Source organism: Prionailurus viverrinus, chromosome A1, assembly GCF_022837055.1.
Source record: "Prionailurus viverrinus isolate Anna chromosome A1, UM_Priviv_1.0, whole genome shotgun sequence".
NCBI lineage: Eukaryota > Metazoa > Chordata > Mammalia > Carnivora > Felidae > Prionailurus > Prionailurus viverrinus.
This window is the reverse complement of record NC_062561.1, coordinates 214,807,390-214,832,424: the sequence shown is the minus strand read 5'-3', so window position 1 is coordinate 214,832,424 and position 25,035 is coordinate 214,807,390. Positions and strand designations below refer to the sequence as shown.

At 39.2% G+C, this 25,035-nt stretch overlaps 1 protein-coding gene and 2 pseudogenes across 3 annotated transcripts in view; 2 read left to right on the top strand and 1 right to left on the bottom strand.

Moving 5' to 3' along the window:
- LOC125148290 (60S ribosomal protein L31-like) overlaps positions 1 to 16,016 on the top strand; it is a 40,758-nt pseudogene extending 24,742 nt beyond the window's left edge.
- ZFR (zinc finger RNA binding protein) overlaps positions 9,030 to 25,035 on the bottom strand; it is an 85,600-nt gene continuing 69,594 nt past the window's right edge. For 2 of the 3 annotated variants that reach the window (XM_047825347.1, XM_047825441.1), the window contains 3 exons: positions 16,713 to 16,824; positions 16,506 to 16,603; positions 9,030 to 10,547 (listed from right to left, as the gene is read on the bottom strand). In XM_047825347.1, coding sequence (XP_047681303.1) covers positions 10,368 to 10,547; positions 16,506 to 16,603; positions 16,713 to 16,824 — 390 coding nt within the window. In that variant the 3' untranslated portion in view covers positions 9,030 to 10,367. Of the gene's footprint in view, positions 10,548 to 16,505; positions 16,604 to 16,712; positions 16,825 to 25,035 lie in introns of those variants that run through there. The other variant, XR_007145360.1, reaches the window with a different exon arrangement.
- Positions 22,692 to 23,154, top strand: LOC125148118 (60S ribosomal protein L23-like; annotated as a pseudogene).

Below are 25,035 nucleotides of genomic sequence, written 5' to 3'. Positions count from 1 at the left end.
TTTATTTTTGGGACAGAGAGAGACAGAGCATGAACAGGGGAGGGGCAGAGAGAGAGGGAGACACAGAATCGGAAACAGGCTCCAGGCTCTGAGCCATCAGCCCAGAGCCCGACGCGGGGCTCGAACTCGCGGACCACGAGATCGTGACCTGGCTGAAGTCGGACGCTCAACCGACTGCGCCACCCAGGCGCCCCTATTTGGTTTTGATATCATGGTAATGTTGGCCTCATAAAATAAGTTGAGGTTGGGCACCAGAAAAAATCATTGTGAAGTTACTCATAGGTAACTTTATGGGGTCACTTACCCTAGCTTCTCCCTCTCCCCAGTCTGCCCAGTATGTTCTAGTTACCCAGGACTCCCCCTTTCAATCCTCTGGCCAGGAAAAGTTCCAGCTGGGGCTTTAGTTACTGCTGCCTGCCACACACTTCCATGGCTCTATTCAAATTCATGGCTAAGCAGTGATTTTACCTCTGGAAGGGGGAAATGTGGTCAACTGTTAAGTTTGATGATACGTCAGTTCTTGTCTTCTCCAATCTGCCTGCCATTAGTTGTTTCAGAGTCCTCAAACTGTTGTTTTATGTATTTTAGCCACATTTTATAATTACATTCAGAGGGACAGATAGGGATGAGGGTGCTTACTTCATTTTACTGCGAACTGGCACTCATAAATTGGTTTCAAGGGGCACCTGGGTGGCTCAATCAGTTGAGTATCCATCTTTGGCTCAGGTCGTCATTTCACAGTTCATGAGGTTCGTGAGTTCAAGCCCTGAATTGAGCTCACTGTTATCAGTGCAGAGCCCACTTCAGATTCTCTGTCCCCTGGTCTCTCTGCCCCTTCCCCACTTCCTTTCTCTCTCAAAAATAAACATTAAAAATATCTAAATGTGGTTTCAATTAATAATTTAGGTGTAGCTGCCTTTCCACTTTACTGTAGACTAAGCCCTCTCCTTTTCATCTCCTTTGTTGTACACTAAATTTCATAAAAAGAAAAAATTTAGAAACTCATACAATTTTTTTAAAAATTTTCATTCAGTTTTGAGAGACAGAGAGAGACAGAGTGTGAACGGGGGAGGGGCAGAGAGAAAGGGAGACACAGAATCTGAACGAGGCTCCAAGCTGTCAGCTCAGAACCCGACACAGGGCTAGAACTCATGAACGGTGAGATCATAACCTGAGCTGAAGTTGGATGCTCAACCAACTGAGCCACCCAGGTGCCCCTAAAAACTCATACAATTAAGAGTTTTGTCATCTAGAAAATCTTATTTTCCTTTGAGCCCATCTTTGCTCCTCATCAGCTCCCACTGATTCTTCTACCTCTTTCATTAAGTCCAACCAAAGAGCAGACAGGAGGACAGACCGGCTGCTCCAACATTACCATGAGATTTCTGGGAGATTTTGGTCTCTGCTTTGAAATAAAGGATTCCCTGAATATGTAGTTTGCTTAAATTTTAGGTCTCCTTCCTGACATTTCTCTTGAAACAATCAATGAAGGAAGTGCATTGAGTGTTTATGACAGTCTTTGAGATTTTATTTATTTTTAAAAGTAATCTCTACACCCAACATGGGGCTTGAACTCACAACCCTGAGATCAAGTTACATGTTCCACCGATTGAGCCAACCAGGCGCCCCTATGACTGTCCTTTATACTAAGTGTGAGGGACATCAAGTATCCTAGTGTTTAAGAAGAGAAACATGTGATCACAGAATTGAAGAATTTGGGAACTGAAAGTAATTTTTGAGATTATGCCTCAGTTTAAGAGATGTGTTCACACACTAAATTTAGGAGTCCATAGGTAAAATGACTGGGGTCTCTAATGTCATAAAATCAAATGCACACAAGGCCAGCCTGGTAGACAAAATAGGGAATGGTAGAGGCTGTGATAAACTTTCCAGAGAAGACGGTCTTAAACTTGTCCACCAGAGGGAATAGCCATTCCTCTCAGCTTCAGTTAATTGTTACCACAGAGGAACACATGCCCTCTGTCATCAGATCTTCCATTTTTTCAAGAGAAGTCAAATTGGGATTTCCTGTGAAATTTTTCTTTTCTTTTTTTTTTTTTAAGTTTATTTATTTATTTTGAGAGAGAGAGAGAGAAAGAGCACCAGCAGGGGAGGGGCAGAGAGAGGGAAAGAATCACAAGCAGGCTCTGTACTGCCAGCACAGAGTCAGAGGTGGGGCTTGAACTCAAGAATTGTGAGATCATGACCTGAGCTGAAATCCAGTCAGATGCTTAACTGACTGAGCCACCCAAGTGCCCCTGTGAAATTGTTCTTTAACATTGGCTGTTTAAAAAAAATTTTGGGGGGGGCGCCTGGGTGGCTCAGTCGGTTAAGCGTCCGACTTTGGCTCAGGTCATGATCTCACGGTCCGTGAGTTCGAGCCCCACATCGGGCTCTGTGCTGACAGCTCAGAGCCTGGAGCCCGTTTCGGATTCTGTGTCTCCCTCTCTCTCTGCCCCTCCCCTGTTCATGCTCTGTCTCTGTCTCAAAAATAAATAAACGTTAAAAAAAAAAAATTAAAAAGAATTTTTTTTAGGCTGCTTTCCCTCTCCCACAATACCTCGTGGTCTTCCTTTCCAACCCGGGCCTGGCAGGATGGCTCCTGCCAAGAAGGGTGGCGAGAAGAAGGACTGTTCTGCCATCAACGAGGTAGTGACCAGAGAATACACCATCAACATTCACAAGCGCATCCATGGAGTGGGTTTCAAGAAGCGTGCCGCTCGGGCACTCAAAGAGATCCGGAAATTTGCTATGCAGGGGATGGGAACCCCAGATATGCACATTGACACCAGGCTCAACAAAGCTGTCTGGGCCAAAGGAATAAGGAATGTTCCGTACTGTATCCGTGTGCGGTTGTGTCCAGAAAAAGTAACGAGGATGAGGATTCACCAAACAAGCTCTATACATTGGTTACCTATGTACCTGTCGCCACTTTCAAAAATCTACAGACTGTTAATGTGGATGAGAATTGCTGATTGTCAAATAAAGGTATAAAACTGCAGAAAAAAAAATTAATGTTTATTTTATTTTATTTTTTTTTAAATTTTTTTTTCAACGTTTTTTATTTATTTTTGGGACAGAGAGAGACAGAGCATGAACGGGGGAGGGGCAGAGAGAGAGGGAGACACAGAATCAGAAACAGGCTCCAGGCTCTGAGCCATCAGCCCAGAGCCCGACGCGGGGCTCGAACTCACCGTGAGATCGTGACCTGGCTGAAGTCGGACGCTTAACCGACTGCGCCACCCAGGCGCCCCTGTTTATTTTATTTTTGAGACACAGACAGAGGCAGAGAATGAGGAGGGGAGGGGCAGAGAGGAAGACACAGAATCCGAAGCAGGATCCAGGCTCTGAGCTGTCAGCACAGAACCTGATGCGGGGCTCAAACCCACAAACTGTGAGATCATGACCTGAGCTGAAGTCAGACACTCAACCTACTGAGCCACGCAGGTGCCCCTTGGCTGTTTTTAACAGTTTGGGCCAAATAAGACATAGCTATATCCTGGATATAGTACATAAGATATGACTTCTGGCTCAGGTAAAGGTTAAAATGCAGAGCAATGGAGATGGCATTCCCTTTTCCTATTATTACTTAACCACTGACCTTTGAAAAAGAAGTAGTGTTGTGAATTCTTCAGAATCTGAAGAGTGGAAAAGGGCTGATGGGTAGGCCTTTGGAATAGACCAAAATTTGGGATACTTAAAATTCATGTCTTAAGCATTAAAATTGTACAGAAAGAGGCTTAGCTGCAGGATACATCTATGGGAAGTACATGGCATAAAGGTTAAATGCTCTGGCTTTGAAGTCAAAGAACTCTCCAAATATGTAGCTTTCTGATGATCTGACCCAATTCAAGAAGCTCTATCATTCAAGTGACCTTTTATTACAGAAACAGCAAGTTACTTAATCTCAAACCCTAGTTTACTCGTGTGTAGCAAATACAATGTTGTGAGGATGAATACATACTGTTCAGTACATTGATGTAGAGTTGCTTGAAGGTATCTTGAGTAGCAGTGACATAATCAAACAGATGCTTTAGGAGGAATAATCTGGGGGTTGTAGGCTGAATAGACTGGAGTTTGGAAAAAGGCAGGATTTGGAAATAATTTTAACAAAGGGAGTATCTAAATCCTGAAAGGTGGATGAGATCATCAATAGCATGTACACATGCAGAAGATGTTGATGACAGAACCATGGAAAGTGCCACCTAGAAGCAGCAGCACAAAAGGAATGTTCAGAGCGGTAGGAGGAAATAAAACCAACGAACCAGGAATTTCAATGCCATGGAAAACAAGGGAAAATTTAACAAGGTATAGAGCAAAACCAGCCTCCACTTTGCCGAAATCTTATTCATGCCTGCATTTTGGCTGCCATGAAATAATTATCAACTTTGAGACAATGGCTATTTGAATTCTATTCAAATGATCTTTACTAGGCACATGGACTAACAGTATAAAGGCATATCACATTTTATTGTACTTTGCTTTATTTCTGCCCTTCACAGATACTGAGGCTTTTTTTATTTTTAAAGATTTTTTTTCTTTTTTTTTTTTAGGGGTGCTTGGATGGCTCGGTCGGTTAAGCGTCTGATTCTTGACTTCAGCTCAGGTCCTGATCTCACGGTTCATGAGCCAGAGCCCACATTGGGTTCTGTGCTGACAGTGCAGAGCCTGCTTAGGATTCTCTCTCCCTCTCTGCCCCTCCCCTACTCATGTGCTCCCTCGTACATGCTCTCTCTCAAAATAAATAAATTTGTAATTTTTTTAATGTTTATTTTTGACAGAGAGTGCGAGTACACACGAGCAGGGGAGGGGCAGGGAGAGAGGGGGACAGAGGATCCAAAGTGGGCTCTGCACCGACAGCAGAGCCTGAGGCGAGGCTCAAAACATGAACCATGAGATCATGTCTTGAGCTGAGGTCCTACACTTAACTGAGAGCCAGACAGGTGCCCTGATACTGTGTGGTTTTTGTTTTTTTACAAATTGATGGTTTGTGGCTACTGTGCATCAAGCAAGTCTCTCAGTGCCATTTTTCTCATAGCACTTGCTCACATAGTGTCTTTGTGTCACATTTGCTAATTCTCAAAATATTTCAAACTTTTTCATTATTATTATAATTGTTATGGTGATCTGTCATCAGTGATTATGACTCACTGAAAGCATGGATGATGCTTAGCATTTTGCTTTAAAAATTGTTTTCTTAAAATTTTAATTTTTTTATTTTTTAGAGTTAAGGTATGTACATTTTTTTTTTTTTAAGTTTATGTATTTATTTTGAGAGAGTACACACGCTCACCTCTCTCTCGACGCCAGGCTGGAACTCACAAACTGTGAGATGATGACCTCAGCCGAAATCAAGAGTCAGACACTTAAATGACTCAACTGAGCTGCCCAAATGCCCCTGTACAATGTTTACTAAAGACACAATGGTATTGCACACTTAATAGATGAACATAACTTCTATCTATATATAGGGAAACCAAAAAATTCATTTGACTCACTTTATTGTGACATTTACTATGTTATGGTGGTCTAGAACTGAACCTCCAAGTATCTGAGGTATTCCTGGTAACAGCATCTTCAACTTTGAAAAGATCTGGTTAGCTTATATACTTTCATACTTAATGCCAGAACCTTTAACCAAAATGTTAAGCAGGTGGTTATATTTGAACACAGGCACCAACTTCTTTCCAGTGACATTCATCTATTTTATTGTTGCAGTTAACATTTTCAAAAACTATGCTTTCTATAGATATTCATATTTGAAGATACTTCTAATCCTTTCTCTCCCCCACATCTCTTGTTCCTCCTGTGCTGTGGTTCTAACTGTAGAGTTTAGTTTCAAATTTTCACTACCTTGGTCACTCCAAGTTATCACTCAACAACAAATGCTGAGACAGGCACCTGGCTGGCTCAGACAGTAGAGCAAATGACTCTTGATCTCAAGGTTGTGAGTTCAAGCCCCACATTGGGCTAAAGCTCAGTTAACAACAACAACATCAATAAGAAGCAGCCCAGAACTGAACACCAAACTGAACATTGGTGTGAACCAATGCTAAGGATACGTTTCTCTCTCTTTGGATATCAGATAAGGGACACAGGGAGTTCCTTCCAGGTTAGAAGTTCCAATGCTATCTCACCAAAATTAGCTGTTATTGGTAATGTAGGTTTGAACTTCCCTCCAAACCCCTACTTTAAGCATTAACATTTCAAGATTTTTATTTTTTTTGAGAGAAGAGGGCAGAGGGAGAGAGAGAATCTCAAGCAGACTTCATGCTCAGTGTGGAGCCCAACACCGGGCTTGATCTCATGACTGTGAGATGAGATCATAACCTGAGCCAATGTATCAAGAGTCAAATACTTACCGGACTGAGCCATCCAGTCATATATATTGCCATATATAATGTGTGGCTGATTAAAAAAAAAAAAAAAAAAAAAAAACTTAGAATACAAAATTTAAGGTACAGTTTTGTAGGGATGCCTCAATGGCTTAGGCAGTAGAGCATGTGACTCTTGATCTCAGGGTTATGAGTTTAAGCCCCATGCTGGGCATAGAACTTATTTAAACAAATGTATACACAAAAACACACAAAATAGCTTTTGAACTCTAGAGTAAATGATGGTCACTGCTATAACGCACATTTATTCAAGAATGACCAATGTACCACTCAATCAGAACCACCTATACTTAAAGAAAAAAAATTCTAATTTGAATGATCTTATAGTGCTTGACAAAAATGCAATTTCCCTATGTGTACTGATATGGAATAATCTCTAGGACTCAGATATTTAAAGGAAAGGAAGGCAGGTGCAGAATAAGCCCAGTATGCAGCCATTTGTAAAAAAGCAAAGAGGTGTACACGTTCATGCCACATGCACAGACCATGTGTGGAAGGACATACAATGGATAACACTGACTGCCTCTGGGAAGGGGCAACACAAGAGGCAGACCTTTTAAGCCATATATTCCTTTACACCTTTAAAATTTTAAACGTGTGTGTAAACCATCCATTCAAGTAAATACCTACAAGAAAGCCATCTTAAAATGTACAGCCTTGGGGTGCCTGGTGGCTCAGTTGGTTAAGTGTCAGATTCTTGACTTCAGCTCAGGTCATGATCTCACAGTTCCTAGGTTTGAAGCCTACATTGGGTCTGCGCTGAGCAAGAAACCATGGAGCCTGCGTGGAATTCTCTCTCGGAGACAGGGGAGAGGGGAGAGGGGAGAGGGAGAGAGGGAGAGAGGGAGAGAGGGAGAGAGGAGAGGGAGAGAGGGAGAGAGGGAGAGAGGGAGAGAGGGAGAGAGGGAGAGAGGGAGAGAGGAGAGGGAGGGAGAGAGGGAGAGAGGGAGAGAGGGAGAGAGGGAGAGAGGGAGGGAGAGGGAGAGGGAGAGGGAGAGGGAGAGGGAGAGGGGAGAGGGAGAGAGGAGGGAGAGGGAGAGAGGAGAGGAGGAGAGAGGAGAGGAGAGAGAAGAGAGGAGAGAAGAGAAGGGAGAGGAGAGAGAAGAGCACATTCCTAATTAGGCTTATTCTGGCCCTCCTCAATCTTTTTAGAATGTTCTCCAGACAACTCTCATGGAATAGTCAAATTTGAGACCAATGCTATGAACATTATCTTTCTAGGACACTATAAAATTTGCCCTTTATTGGGAAAAATCTTTATTCATGTTTTTGTTAACAAGCAGGAAAAAATTACTTAAAATACTCTTGACTTACCAGAGATCTGGGGGTGCCTGGGTGTCTCAGTCGGTTGAGCATCTGACTTTGGCTCAGGTCATGATCTCACCATTCAGGAGCTTGAGCCCTGCATCAGGCTCTGTGCTGACAGCTTGGAGCCTGGAGCTTGCTTCAGATTCTGTGTTTCCCTCTCTCCTGGTCCCTCCCCCAATCGCTCTCTTTCTCTCAAAAAATGAATAAACATTGAAAAAAACAATAAAAACTAGAGATCTTTTGCTATGCTGTTCATGCAGTTCTGCATTTTCAATTCTAACTTATCCAAAGAAACAGAAGAAATAGTAGTGGTGAAGAAAAAGAAAATTCTAATTTGGAGTGTATCATTTAAATGGAGGTAGGTGAGAGGAATCAATTTGTTTTATTACGGTCATCATTAAATTACTGTAACACAGTAACAGGGAAAGCCAGCCTGAGATGCAGAGAATAACTAATAATTAGTTACCAAAACAACTGATTCCAGAATGTATTCTCAGGGTGATAACCAATGCCTCTTTTAACTAAAGTTTATAGTTTTCTTTAAAAAATTGTCAAAGCAGAAGATATTAACAAATCCAAGTTATTTCACACAAGATGGTTAATGTGGGTCTAGCCACAACTATGAAACCATTACATCATGCAAAAAATAAGTAGTACTGAAACATTTATTTTCATAAAAAATTTAAACGGCGCTAACTATAGCTCCTACTGAAACCTGACTCAATTTCAATCCTGTCACATAAGTGGATCTGTGATCTTTTGTTAGTTAGCCACTCTGGGCTTCAGTGTTCTCATCTGAAAAATAAGAAATACAGCACTGTCACTTATTCTTATCGTTATGATAGGTTAAAACGGGAAATGACCAAGCATGGTATGTTGTGTCATTAGTGCGTGACAAAATGTCAGTTCTTGCCTTCTCTCTCAAGAGAACTGTGAAAAACAAAATTCCAAAATTTTACTGGGCAACTAATTATTCAAAAGAGTAAAAGGAGACCTAGAAACATTTAAAAAAAAAAAAAAAAGGCTTGCCAATGTTACATAGTATATGTGACAAAATTGGTAAAAAAGCCCAAGTTTCTTGTTCTAGTTCTCTGGTAGTCATCTCCTACGGTTTCCTGGTTCTCTAAGGGTCCAGGGAAAGATTCTGACCAAATTAAGAAGTTAAGCCAATAGACTACTGAATTATAAATTCTTCTGAAATTATGTGCTCAGGTAGCATAACAAGATGTAAGTACCCAAAAAACTTGAATATGGTTTTACTGAAGCATAAGTCATTTCAAAGCAAAAGTAGTTTATGAGTCAATTCTAACATATAATACATTTAAGTCATTATATGAATTTAAGTTTTTATTTGTGTATTTCACTGTAGTGCTGTGACAACAAAATGACATCTGTGTACCAGAGCATACATACATCAACAGTAAGATGTAACTTCTCATTACACCACTGCTAGAATATTTAGCTTTTTGTAGGACACATAAGCATGTAAGATGGCCACACCAAATAATTTTCTGGTTTTTCTCCTTAGATAACCTTAATTTTTTATCAGTAATACTTTATCAACCTCACTGTTAAGAGAACTGTAAATTATGTGGGTGATGGGCAGGGGGAGGAATCATTCAACTGTGTTACACTGTAATAGTTTGCTAGAGTAATCTCACACACACCAATAAGGAACTGTCATCATAATTAAGGGCTAGTTACTGTTGTTAGTTGCACAATGATAAAGTTCTTTTGAAAATATTGGTTAGCCCACTTATATATGAAAAATGCCCTTTCCACTTATGCAGAAGAAAAAAATATTCAGAAAGTTATTTTTGGCCTTGCTATGTCAAAAAGTCAACTGTACAAAGATCTACGTGTCAAACCTAAAATTATAATTTTAAAAGTCTATTAAAAACAAAAATGTCATGCATTTTTATTATCAATTATGCAGAGGCTTTAAAACTGTTGCAAGACCATATAGTATATATTAGCTTTTATACTGCTAATGCACAACTAACAGCAAACTTGATTAGATTAACAGAAATCTGTCTTAATTACACCTTTATATATCACACTAGGGACAAATGCCACAAGATCTGCAGAAACATTCAGTTCTGAGCACTTAAATGGCAGGATAACTTTTTGTGTTGAAATCCATCACATACAGAATAAAACAAAAAGAAAAAATTCTGCAGTTCCACGTTACAAAAAAACGTACTGCTGTAAAATATTAAGAAGGGCAAAGGATATCATCTATAACACAAAGTAACATCTAGTGTCAAAGAGCAAACAAAACTAAATAAAAATATCAAAATACACATAGCAACTGAAGCACAAATACTGCATTAAATACAGTAAAGATTTAATAAGACTAGTTAATAAAAGACACAAAAATAGGGGGAGCTAGGGCAACCAGTAAATAAAACCAAAATAATGGGGAAAAAATCTGAACCGCTGTTTTTCCCCTAGTTGGAGCACAATTTTTTTTTTGGGTGTCTTTCCATTCAATATAATACCTAACACTGTACATTAAGATATTAATGTCACAGAAAAACTTGGTTCTTCCATGAAATTCTTTAAATTCTTGATAAACTTTTCAAAGTAGACATTATTATGAATGAAAAACAACCAACGAATGGGCACCTGTTGTTTTTAACACTGCAGATTTACAGAAACTTTTTAAAAGTTATCATAATCTTTTTTGTCTTTTTTCCCCTCAGCTTCAAATCCATCGACTCCATCGCTATCCCTTCTTCGTTTCCTGTTGTTGTGGATGTTAAAACGTTGGCTCATTTGGGGTAATGGATCCATGCCTAGAACTTTGTGTATCTGGCGGAATGCAAGGAGTCTCAATGCAAACTGCAACAAAAAGAGCCAAAATTCAGAGTTAATTTTAAAGACAAAAATATTCATTCTTAACTAGGTTTAGGTCTCCATGTAACAATATAAAAAAGCATATTTGGTGAAATAACTTCAATAATATTAGTTTCACAACTGAAATACTGTGAAATACTGTTGTTTTATATGTTCAGACTTTTCTGTATACATGCTATTTTGCTTTTTAAAACCTAAATTAAAAAATAAATCTTAAAAAAAATTCAGTATTATGTTCATTTGAAAAAATCTTGAGGGGCACCTGGGTGGCTCAGTCAGGTGAGCACATAACTTCAGCTTAGTTCATGACCTCAGGGTTTATGAGATCAAACCCCATGTCAGGCTCTGGGCTGACACCTCGAGGCCTGGAACCTGCTTCAGATTCTGTGTCTCTCTCCCTCTCTGCCTCTCCCCTGATTGTACCCGGTCTGTCTCTCTGTCTCTCTGTCTCTCAAAAATAAACAAACATTAAAAAAATTTTTTAAAGCCTTGAAACAATATACAGCAAAACAAAGTGTCTCTCAGTCATGCAGTAAATCCCTGTTTGGTTTATAGTCATGTATTTTCCCATTTTTTCTGTGGATGACCATGTGTATAGGCTGCACATATATACATATACACACTTCCTCAGGCTTACAAAAAGGCCATTTCTTTAACTTGTTACTTCATGAACTAAAAATAAAAATTTCATTACATGGTTATGTACGCACAGGCATACATATGTTAGGCATCAATGTCACAAGATTTCACAAAACATAATCTATTCCTCAAATTTCTGGGAATAAACTAATTCAAGAAGATGTAATCATCTGATTATATGGCAAATTTTACTATACGGTTATAACCTTCAATGTAACTGTTTAGACTACTTCTTTAAAATGTTTACTTATTTTTGAGGTTGGGGAGGGAGAGAAGGAGGGAGACAGAGGATCTGAAGATGGCTCTGTGCTGACAGCAGAGAGTTTGATGCAGGGCTCAAACTCATAAACTATGAGATCATGACCTGAACTGAAGTCAGACACTTAACTGACAGTAAGCCACCCAGGCGTCTTTAGACTATTTTTTTAATTTTACATTTATTTATTTATTTTTGAGAGAGACGGAGACAGAGAGAGAGAGAGAGAGAGAATGAACACACATGAACAGGGAAGGGGCAGAGAGAGAGGGAGACAGAGAATCTCAAGCAGATTCTGCGCTGTCAGTGCAGAACCTGACGACTTGGACCTTAAACTCACTACCGTGAGATCATGAGCTCAGCTGAAACCAAGAGTGGGAAGCTTAACTGACGGAGTCACCCAGGCACCCCAGACTATTTTTTTGAGATATAATTAACATATCCTAAGAATCACCCTTCTAAAATGTACAGTGTTTTTTAGTATACTTAACAAAGTTGTTCAACCATAACCACTGATTTCAGAACATTTTCACACACAACTCCCCCCCCGCCCCCGCCCGCAAAACTATGACTCAATGGCAGTCATTCCTCAACCCCTTCACCCTTAGGTAGTGACAACCACTAATCCGCTTTTCTATGTCTACAAGATTTGCAGACTGTGGACATTTCACATAAATGGACTCCTACATTATATAGCTTTGTGTCTGACTTCTTTCACTTAATAAGGTTTTTAAGGTTAATCCATGTTATAGCATGTATCAGTACTTCATTCCTTTAAATGACTAAATAATATTCCGCTGTACAGAATATATACTGTATTTGTTTATTCATTTACCAGTTGATGGGCATTTGGGATGTCTCCACTTTTTAGCAATTATGCATAATGCTGCTATGAACATTCCTGTACAAGTTTTTGTGTGGACATGTTTTCAGTTATCTTGGGAATATACCTCGGAGTCTGTTTTCCAAATGGCTGCTATTGAGAATATTTTTAATACCTGTTGATTTTCTTCAGCTGAGATACAGTTGTTGGTTACAGTCATCTGTGTGAGAATTTACTATTCTAAAACTTTCCCCAATTATACAATTTCAGTTCCTTAGAACTTTGTGCCACATTATATTGGCTTTTGAAATCCTAAAAGTCCCCAAATCATCTGTGTTCATAAGGACTTGATAAGGTATTCTATTTAGTTTGTAATTCTGGATTTTCACCAGTAGTGGGTGCTTCTCTATCTCCTTTAAGCTATCAGGCAACTTTCTGAAGCCAGAACTAGGAATATTTACCATAACAGAATACAAATTCTCTGAGAGAGACTTATGAAAGATAGAGTAACTTTTTTCTGTATTAACAGAAAATATCCAAAGATACCTGGTATACAATAATGAATATTAATACATTTCTACCATAGGGCGCCCAGGTGGCTCAGTCGATTAAGAGTCTGACTCTTGGCTGGGGCGCCTGGGTGGCTCAGTCGGTTGAGCGTCCGACTTCAGCTCAAGTCACGATCTCGCAGTCCGTGAGTTCGAGCCCCGCATCAGGCTCTGGGCTGATGGCTCAGAGCCTGGAGCCTGCTTCCGATTCTGTGTCTCCCTCTCTCTCTGCCCCTCCCCAGTTCATGCTCTGTCTCTCTCTGTCCCAAAAATAAATAAACGTTAAAAAAAAAAAAAATTAAAAAAAAAAAAAAAAAGAGTCTGACTCTTGGTTTTGGCTCCAGTCATAGTTCTTGAGTTTGAGCCCTGCATCAGTCTCTGTGCTGTCAGTGTGGCGCCTGCTTGGATTGATTCTCTCTCTCCCTCAATCACTCTGTCCCTCCCCTGCTCACGTGCACAACTGTGCACGCTCTCTTTCAAAAAATAAACTTTAGGGGCGCCTGGGTGGCTCAGTCAGTTAAGTGTCGGACTCTTGGTTCTGGCTCAGGTCATGATCTCGCGGTTCGTGAGTTCGAGCCCTGTGTCGGGCTCTGTGCCGACATCTCAGAGCCTGGAGCCTGCATCAGATTCTGTGTCTCCCTCTCTCTCTGCTCCTTCCCCACTCATGCTCTGTCTCTCTCTGTCTCTCAAAAATAAACAAACATTAAAAAAAAAAAAGATATTAAACTGTGCCATCACTGTAAGACTCCCTTTCTTGTAACAATCCCTACCCCCATCCCAAATTCCTAGGAAACACTACTCTGTTCTCCATCTCTGTATTTATGTTATTTTATGAATGTTACAGAAATGGAATAATGCAATTAACTCCTTCACTATTAACAAGGACATCTGTCACTACCTCCTAAAGTCAGACCACTTTCTTCGAAGTCACGTTTAAACAAAAAAAGTGCCTTTCAAAAGTGAATTCTATTTGTTTTCGAATGCCCTGTTCCCAACCATAAATTTCATTTCCCTTAGAATTTGTAAGTAATTCCTTCTTTAAGTACCAAGGAAGAAAGAAAGCCACTTAGGGTAACCATCTTCATCCCAAAAAAATTAAACCCAGAGAAATAAAAACAAAACTTGTCTAATACACACGAATTAGTAATTGTATAAAGTCTGTAAGATAATCATAAGGTTCTATTACTACCAATTACCCCTTAATATACTTTTGACACAATTTAATCTTAACATCTTTCAAATTCTAAATTACCCTTGCCAGAAGAGACAACAAATCAAGAACTTAAGCCCAACAACTTAATATCTTAGAGTGAAGTATTTCTGTTCATAGCTAGTTGCCTTTTCTCCCCTTAGTACAATTTTGGAATAAAAAAAAGGAAAGTTATAGGAGTTTTAGACTTTTTTTTTCCATTAGGTTCACACAGTTTTTCCTTTCCATAATTCTTCTGATAAAACTGTTAACTGATAATAGCTAACATTTATTATGATCCTTCCATATATCAGATACAGTTAATAGTTATACACATTAACTCATTTAATCCTCCCCCAAATCCTGCTTGAGATAGATACTGCTTTGGTCTTTGTTTTATAGATAAGATGGAAGAGCTTATATTCAAACCTAGAGAGTCTTGACTCCAGAGACTACATTTTTAATTAACTACATTAGACAGCCTTTCCAGTGGCAGGGGAGGCTAAATTATAGGAATAACTACCAAAAACTACACAGCACATCACTTCTTAAAACCAGAGGACATAAACAGTTCCTAAACTGATCATGATATATAACCTAATATTCAGATTTAATAAGACACTGAAAATACAGAGGTATTTTTATATTTATATAATATACTTACTTAGACATATAAATTATAGTTAAAATAATGCAGTTAAGATTATATTAGCGAAATCTAGTTTAAATTATATCTCCTCCGAGGGCTTACTAAAGAAGCACAAAAAAATACTATACATCCCAAAGGAGACATCCTATTGACTAACTGACACATGAAAAGATACTCAACATCACTCATCATCAGGGAAATACAAATCAAAACCACAATAAGATAGCACCTCACACCTGTCAGAATGGCTAAAATTAACAACACAAGAAACAACAGGTGTTGGTGAGGATGTGGAGACAGGGGAACCCTCTTACACTGTTGGTGGGAATACAAACTTGTGCAGCCACTCAGAAAAACTATAGAGGTTCCCCAAAACTTAAAAACAGAATTACCTTACAACTCAGCAGCTGTACTACTAAGTATTTACAGAAAGGATACAACAACCAAAAAACAATTCAAAGGGGTACAGGCACCCTGATGTTTACAGCATCATTATTAACCAAAAGCCAAACTATGGAGAAAGCTCAAATGTCCACTGACTGATAAATACCCACACATGCACATTATGCATATATAAACACTACACACACACACACACACACACACACACACACACACACACACACACACAGCAATCAAAGAGAATGAAATCTTTGGGGACCCTGGGTGGCTCAGTCAGTTAAGCATCCGACACTTGTCTCAGCTCAGGTCATCTCACGGTTGCTGAGTTCGAACCTCAACTGGATGTGTGGAGCCTGCTTCGGATCCTGGCGCGCGCGCTCCCTCTCCCTCTCTCTCTCTCTCTCTGCCCCTCCCCTGCTCCTGTGTGTGAGCTTTCTCTCTCTCTCTCTCTCTCTCTCTCAAAAATAAACACTAAGGAAAAAGTTCTAAAGTATAAAAAAAAGAATGAAACCTTGCCATTTGCAACGTGGATGGAGCTAGAGTCAGTAAGAGAAAGATAAATACCATATGATTTCATTTATATGTGGAATTTAAGAAACGAAGAAGATGAACATATGGGAGGAAAAAAAAAGAGAGAGGGAAACGAAACATAAAAAGACAAAGATAGACAACAAACTGAACGTTGATGGAGGAAGGTGGGTGGTAGATGGTGATGGGTATTAGGAAGGCACTTATGATGAGCACTGGGTGTCATATGTCAGTAATGAATCACTGAATTCTATTCCTGAAACCAATATTTTACTGTATGGTAACTAACTAGAATTTATCTGTGTGTGTTTATTTACTTATTTTTTAAATTTGAGAGAGAGAGAGAGAGAGCGAGCAGGGGACGGGGGCAGAGAGAGAGAGAGAGAGAGAGAGAGAGAGAGAGAGAGAGACTGACTCTTAAGCAGACTCTACACTCAGCATTAATACTGCCATGGGGCTCAATACCATGGCTCTGGGATCATGACCTGAGCTGAAATGAAGAGCTGGGTACTAAAATGACTGAGCCACCCAGATGCCCCAACTAATTAGAATTTAAAAACTTGAAAAGAAAAAAAAAAATACTATACAATGATTTCTAAAGGACAATTACAAAAAAGGTAAAACTTTGGGGCACCTGGGTGGCTCAGTCAGTTAAACATCTGACTCTGGTTTCGGCTCAGGTCATGATCTTATGGTTAGTTAGTTCAAGCTCCGCATAGGGCTCAGCACTAACAGTGCGAAGCCTGCTTGGGATTTTCCCTCTCTGTCCCTCCTTCTCTCTCAAAAATAAAAATAAAATGAACATTAAAACACACACACACACACACACACACACACACACACACACCCCACAAAAAACCTTAAGGGCAGTGACCCAACAAAACTTTGGGATTAGGAATACACTGGTACCTGTGCACTGGAAGTGATGTCTTCACGCTGTTGGTCAGTCATTGTTGCCAAGGTATCAAATGGATCCTTCTCACAAGGATCCAGAAGTCCAGGACTACCTACAATCACCATAGAGAAAAAAAAGGCATTAGCATTATCCATTTGTAAAAGAAAGAGTTATTATTCAACTATCAAATGCACAAACATTAAAAATGAGCCAAAACTTACCTTTAAGAATAATCCCTGAAGAAATGCACTCAAAAACTCTTCTCAGTGCATCTCCAGGGCTCTGAGGACTAGAAGCACTACTGATCGCCTTCTCGACTAGTAACTCCATAGCCTAAAAATAAAAAAATAAAAACTGTGTTTAATAACTTACAGACCAAAGGAATTACTCATTTTCAAACATAGAATGAAAAATTACTTATTATGTTGCTGTTAAAAGTTTTAAATACTGAAAACGTTACATAGAACAAATCACAAAACCAGAAAATTAAATATAAAAACAATCAAAATGAAATAAAACAAGTAATGAAAACAAAACTCATGAGGCAATATACAATTTACACTTTATCTTTTTTTTTTTTTTTTTTTTTTTGAGACAGGGAGAGACAGAGCATGAACAGGGGAGGGTCAGAGAGAGGGAGACACTGAATCTGAAACAGGCTCCAGGCTCTGAGCTGTCAACACAGAGCCCGACGCGGGGCTCGAACTCACGGACCCCGAGATCATGACCTGAGCCGAAGTCAGCCGCTTAACCGACTGAGCCACCCAGGTGCCCCTACACTTTAAAAAGATATTATAATTTATGCTTAATGAAGAAAAATGCAAAATAAATTAATAGAGTTTGGTTTGTTTTTAGTTTTAAGTATTGCTGGTCTTTCCTATTAAAATGACAGTCCTTAAAATTCTTTAGCTATTTAGGGCTCACATGTTTGTTCCTTAATACCTACAGTTAGAGTAGATCAATATCTCAAGTAAAGAAGACTTGTTTTTTCTTTAAAAACAATGTAGATTATCTAAATTTTCATTTAATGCACAACTACACTTATATTATCCCTAAGGAAAATACAAATTATGCCTTCACTATAAATAAATTACATCTGAGAGACTCAAAATCTAAACCAATGAATAAAAGACAAAAGTAAAAGTATAGATTTAGAAAGAAACCACTTCAGAATATGGTTTGAATGGTCTATTAGAAAATTTGCTTTAATTTAGATTTTAAAACTTGAGATATAATTCACATAAGATCCATTCTTTTAAAGAGTATAATGCAGTGGTTTTCAGTATACTTACAAAGTTGTTCAACCATAATCACTATCTAATTCCAGAATACTGCATCACCTCCACCCAACCCCCGCAAAAAACCTCCATATCCACCAGCTATCATTATCCATTTTCCCTTTCCTCCAACCCCTGGCAACCAGTAAACCACTTTTTATTTCTACAGATTTGTCTTTCTGGACATTTCACACAAATGGAACAAATATAAAATATGGCCTTCTGCATTTTGTGATAGTTTTTACTGAAATTTAAAAAGTATGACCACCAATATAATATTCAAAGAAACTAAACAGATTGAAACTACAATAAAATCCTTAAAATGATAACGAAGCTGGGGCACCTGGGTGGCTCAGTTGGTTGAACATCTGGCTCTTGATTTTGGCTCAGGGCATGATCTCAAGCTTCCTGAGATCAAGCCTGCGCTGGACTCTGTGCTGACAGCATGGAGCCTGCTTGAGATTCTCTCTCTCCACCCCTCTCCCACTTGCTCTCTCTCAAAACAAATAAACATTAAAAAAATGATAATGAATGAATTACTGGGACCTCATCAAAATAAAAAGCTTCTGCACAGCGAAGGAGACAATCAGCAAAACTAAAAGGCAACTGACGGAATGGGAGAAGATATTTGCAAACGACATAGCAGATAAAGGGTTAGTATCCAAAATCTATAAAGAACTTATCAAACTCAACACCCAAAAAACAAATAATCCAGTGAAGAAATGGGCAAAAGACATGAATAGACACTTCTCCAAAGAAGACATCTGGATGGCCAACTGACGCATGAAAAAATGCTCAACATCACTCAGCATCAGGGAAACACAAATCAAAACCACAATGAGATACCACCTCACACCTGTCAGAATGGCTAACATTAACAACTCAGGCAACAACTGATGTTGGCTAGGATGCGGATAAAGTGGATCTCTTTTGCATTGTTGGTAGCAATGCAAGCTGGTGCAGCCACTCTGGAAAACAGTATGGAGGTTCCTCAAAAAACTGAAAACAGAACTACCCTATGACCCAGCAATTGCACTACCAGGTATGTATCCAAGGGATACAGGTGCGCTGTTTCAAAGGGACACGTGCACCCCAATGTTTATAGCAGCACTATCAACAATAGCCAAAGTATGGAAAGAGCCCAACTGTCCATCGATGGATGAATGGATAAAGAAAATGTGGTATATATATATACAATGAAGTATTACTCGGCAATCAAAAAGAATAAAGTCTTGCCATTTGCAACTACATAGATGGAACTAGAGGGTATTATGCTAAGCAAAATTTGTCAGTCAGAGAAGGACAAATCTCATATGACTTCACTCATATGAGGACTTTAAGATACAAAACATATGAACATAAGGGAAGGGAAGCAAAAATAATATAAAAACAGGAAGGGGAACATAACAGAAGAGACTCTTAAATATGGAGAACATACAGAGGGTTGCTGGAGGGGTTGTGGGAGGGGGGATGGGCAAAATGGGCAAGGGGCACTAAGGAATCTACTCCTGAAATCACTGTTGCACTATATGCTAACTAATTTGGATGTAAATTTAAAAAAAAATTAAAAAAAAGAAAAAAATCAAAACAAAACAAAAATAATGAAGCTGAAAATACCTTAGTCAGAATCTATTTTTGTGTACCTAAAATGCTTATGAAGTTATATAATCTGAGATTTACCATATCAACCTAAGGCCATTAGTCAGATGGTTTTTTTTTTTTTAATAATGTTTTTATTTATTTTTGAGAGAGACAGAGTGCAAAGAGGGGAAGGGCAGAGAGAGAGAGAGAGGGAGACACAGAACGTGAAGCAGGCTCCAGGGTCTGAGCTATCAGCACAGAGCCCAAGAACTCGTGAACAGTGAGAGTCGGAGGCTTAACTTAGCCACCCAGGCGCTGCATTAGTCAGATTTTTTAAAAAAATTTAAAAATGTTTTAATTTTATTTTTGAGAGACAGAGACACAGTGAGAGCAGGGGAGGGGCAGAGAGAGATGGAGACAGAATCTGAAGCAGGCTCCAGCCTCTGAGCTGTCAGCGCAGAGCCCGACGTGGGGCTTGAACTCAGACTGCAAGATCATGACCTGAGCTGAAGTCAGATGCCCAACCAACTGAGCTACCCAGGTGCCCCTGCATTAGTCAGATCTTTAAATAGCAATAACTAAAAAGTCTGGACATGTGGAGAAGTAACCCCAAACAAATTAGGAATAAATTATAAGAGAGTTGGAAATTTAAAGAGACAGTACACAATTAACAGGTACAAAAATAATAGCTGGCAGCATGAGACACTGATTAACAAAAATGAAAATAATGAATGTTCATATGATAAATGCAAATCACAATGAAAAAAATTAAGATGGTTCAGTTTACTCAGAAGAATGCAGGAAGATGTTCAAGCATTTTGTTTAAAGATTGTCATTTAGAAATTTTTAGAATTTTAGGGGTGCCTGGGTGGCATGGCTCAGTCAGTTAAGAGTCTGACTTCAGCTCAGGTCATGATCTCGCGGTTTGGGAGTTCAAGCCCCACATTGGGCTCTGAGCTGAGAGCAAGGAGCCTGCTTAGGATTCTTTCTCTCCCTCTCTCTGTCCCTCCCCCACTTGCTCTCTATTCTCTCTCAAAATAAATAAAAATAAACCTAAAAAATTTTTGAGAATTCTAAGGAATCAGCTTCAGTTACTCAGACAACTCTATGAATGTGTAATAAATGGCTCTCCTTTTTTAGACAAATCAAGTACTATTTTAAGATGTTCACCAGACTGTGAAATCATTGAGAAGATCAATGTCATTTATTTTGAACTCCTGTGCCTAGCATAAGTAGCCAACATGTAGAAATTACTCAATGTATATTTAGGAAACAAAATGCTTTTGAAAATAATGTGAGAACAGTCCTGGTCATAAGAGAAATTACAGGTGGTAATTATCAAAATTCCTGATGCTGTGCTCAAAATACAACACAGAGTTACAAAATATGCAGCTTTCACAAATATAGGTGACCCTTGAATAACATGTGTTTGGTGTGGGTTCACCAATACATGGATTTTGTAAAAATAAATATATTAGACGGGTACCAGGCTGGCTCAGGCAGTAAAGCATGCTCTTGATCTCAGGGTTGTGAGTTTGAGTCCTACATTAAGTGTGGAGATCACTTAAAAATAAAAATCTTTAATAAATAAGTAGGACAATATTTTGGACATTTGTGATAATTTGAAAAGACAGATGAGGGGCACCTCAGTGGCTCGGTCAGTTGAGCATCTGACTCTTGTTATCGGCTTGGGTCATGATCTCATGGTCATGGGATTGAGCCCTGTGTTGGGTTCCATGCTGGGTGGGGAGCCTGCCTGGGATTCTCTGTCCCTTCCCCGCTCCCTCTCTCAAAATAAATAACATCAACATTAACGACAACAACAAGATGAATGTAGCCTTGATATATCAAAAGAATTTAAGAAAAGTTAGGCATTACTATAAGAACAAAGGATGTAATATATACAACATACAAAATGTGTTAATGGACTATGTTATTTGTAAAGCTTCCTATGAAGAGCAGGCTATTCGTAGTTAAGTTTTTGGGCAGTCAAAAGTTGTACACGAATTTTTAACTGTGTGGGGATTGGTGCCCCTAACCCCTACATTGTTCAAGGGTCAACTGTACCTCACACTTTTAATAAGTACTTTTAGAAAATGTTAAGAGAAAAAAAGTATTAAATAATCAGCTGTAGTCTTGGTATGTCAAGACACAGGGTGTGTTTCAAGTAATTCAAAGTTTTATCAAAATCTACTTATTAACCTTGAAAAGTGAGGATTTATGATTTATACTTGCAAATAAAGGTATAGACTAATTAAAAACCAAGAAGGAAATAAATTACTTGTGGAAAACCAAAGTCAATATATAAATACCCACAATAAAACTAGGTCAACGATCTGCCTTCTGAGATCATTTGCTATGAAGCAAGCAATTTAAAAATATTAATTTTCGGGGCGCCTGGGTGGCTCAGTCAGTTAAGCGGCCGACTTTGGCTCAGGTCATGATCTCGCGGTCTGTGAGTTCGAGCCCCGCGTCGGGCTCTGTGCTGACAGCTCAGAGCCTGGAGCCTGTTTCAGATTCTGTGTCTCCCTCTCGCTGACCCTCCCCTGTTCATGCTGTCTCTGTCTCAAAAATGAAATAAAAACGTTAAAAATATATATATATATTAATTTTCTTCAGAACATGGTTATTTTCTAAATTTTTTTTTTTCAACGTTTATTTATTTTTGGGACAGAGAGAGACAGAGCATGAACGGGGGAGGGGCAGAGAGAGAGGGAGACACAGAATCGGAAACAGGCTCCAGGCTCTGAGCCATCAGCCCAGAGCCTGACGCGGGGCTCGAACTCACGGACCGCGAGATCGTGACCTGGCTGAAGTCGGACGCTTAACCGACTGCGCCACCCAGGCGCCCCGGAACATGGTTATTTTCTAAGCAAATGTCTATAGTTGGGAAAGCAACAAAAACAGTATGCACGTGGTTTATAAACTCTGAAATGTATGCATTTGAAAGTAAAAAGTAAACATTAAAGATGAACAGAATCAAGAGAAATAATATTTAGATTATAAAGAATCTTGGTAGCTGAAGCTATGGAGAGAGAAAAGCTCTCCATATTAAATGATTTGAGATCTACAATTTTAATATTTGCTTTAAAAGCCACTTGTGGGGGGAGGGGCTCCTGGGCGGCTTAGTCAGTTAAGTGTCTGACTCTTGGTTTCAAGTCAGGCCATGATCTCATGACTCATGAGTTCAAGCCCCGCATCAGGCTCTGTGCTGATAGCGCAAAGCCTACATGGGATTCCCTCTCTCTGCCTCTCCCCTGCTTGCTTGTTGTCTCCCTCTCTCAAAATAAATAAACAAACTTTTACACACATACACTCATGGGTTCCTTTCTGGCATTCAAGATGTTGAAGTGAGGATGTGGTGGGTCCTTCAGTGTGAAATTCTGGATTTCCCTAGGTCTTCTAGTAGGAGCCATGATCAACTGCTGACAACACAGGAACCAAAAAACTGTGTATCATCTCTGTGAAGGAGATCAAGCAACGACTGAACAGACTTTTCACTGCTGTTGTGGGTGACATGGTGATGGCCACAGTGAAGAAAGGCAAAAGATGGTGTGTTTTTCTATTTTGAAGATAACAGAAGGGTCACAGTAAACAATAAAGGTGAAATGATAGGTTCTGCTATCACAGGAGGAGCTGCCAAAGAGTGTGCAGACTTGTGGCCCAGGATTTCATCCAATGCTGGCAGTATTGCATGTTTCTTTGGTGTATTGTTTAAAAAAAAAAAAAATTATTTGCCCCATAACCCAAACCACTTATGAAGCCAATTTTTCCTTCTCATCTCTAGTTGTACTAATTAGGCTTACAATGTGGCAAGCACCATGCTAAGCACTTTATTTTTTATGCTAAGCACTTTATTTTTATTTTTCTAAATGTTTATTTAAAAAGAATTTTTTAAAGTTTGTTTATTTTTGAGAGGGTGAGACAGAGCACAAGCGGGGGAGGGGCAGAGAGAAGGAGACACAGAATCTGAAGCAGGCTCTAGGCTCCGGTCAAGTGTTCAGCACAGAGCCTCACATGGGGCTTGAACCCACAAACTGTGAGATCATGACCTGAGACGAAGTCGGTCACTTAACCAACTGAGCCACCATACGCCCATATTTATTTTTGTGAGAGAGAGCGAGAGCGAGCGAGAGCGAGAGAGAGAGAGCGCGTGCACGCAAGTAGGGGAGGGGCAGAGGGAGAGGGAGACACAGAATGTGAAGCAGGCTCTAGGCTCTGAGCTGTTAGCACAGAGCCAGATGCGGAACTTGAACCTACCAAAGGTGAGATCATGACCGGAGCCGAAGTTGGATGCTTAACCGACTGAACCACAGAGGTGTCCCACGTGCTAATAAGCACTTTAAATGCATAATTTAATTTAATCCTCATAACTAGATGCTACTATACCTGAATTTTAAAGACTGGGGGGGAAAATCTTAAAGACGTTAAATAACTTGTCCAAGGTTATGCAGCTAAACTGTAAAAATTAGGTTGAGATTTGAACCCAGGTCTGATTTAAAATGTTTTTGTTTTTAAAAACCACAACTATATTGCAATATATATCCTTTATCAATGGGTGATCCAGACCAGTTAACTAGTTTCCTTGGATATTAGTTTCTTTCTTTTCTTTTTAAAAATTTAATTAATTAAGCAGGCTTCATACCTAGTGTGGAGCCCAATATGGGGCTTGAACTCAGAACCCTGGGATCAAGACTTGAGATCAATAGTCAGATACCCAACCAACTGAGCCACCTAGGCCTCCCTAAAAGATTTTACGTAGTCTCTACACCCAATGTGGGGTCCAAACTCACAACTCTAAGATCAAGAGTCGCACATTCCACTGACTGAGCCAGCCAAGTGTCCCACTGACTTAAAAAAAACATCTTCTGAGACTGTGAGAACACAGATACTTTCATTTGGTGGCAAAGTAAACGGGTAAACCCCTTTTTAGCATACAACTGACAAGCTCAAAGATTTACAATAGGGCTATTATATTTAATGTAAGCACAATCTAACACTAGGAAGTCTGGTTATATAACAGAAATAATAGTAGTTATCCTCTTTATTAAAACTAATGCTTACTGAGTGCTTATTATAAACTAAGCACTAGTCTAAGCTCTTATGTACATTAACCAATGTAAATTCCCACAATCACCTTTTAGGGGCAGATAGGACTATTATTCCCATTTGACAGATGAAGATGTTAGTAATAATAAAATAGGACTTTATGAATATCATTTACAACAAGCAACTGTATACACAAAATCCATTTCTATATTCTAGTTGACACAGGTTAATATTGATACATGCATGACAGACTTTCATTCCCATGTCCATTTGCAGGATATTGTATTTTTGTATTACATTTATGCAGTAACACCTCATTTCAGACTCAACAATTCTTGGTAAAAATTGTCATGTCTTGTGAGAATAATTTTTTTTACAGCTTTTGATGATTAGGGGGTACATGTGTAGATGGTTTAAGTAGATGGTTTTTGTTGGGGGGTAGCTAAGTGCTACATTATTATTTTTAAACTAAAGTGAATGAGACAATACCCTTCAAGTGTAATTTGCTGATTCTTTTACAAGCTAAGACAATGTTATTTCTTCGCCCTGAATGTCAGTGTCCTATCATTTAAAAACTCTTCACTGGTTCTAAATGTTACAGGCAGGGGGCACCTGGCTGGCTCAGTCAGTAGAGGAT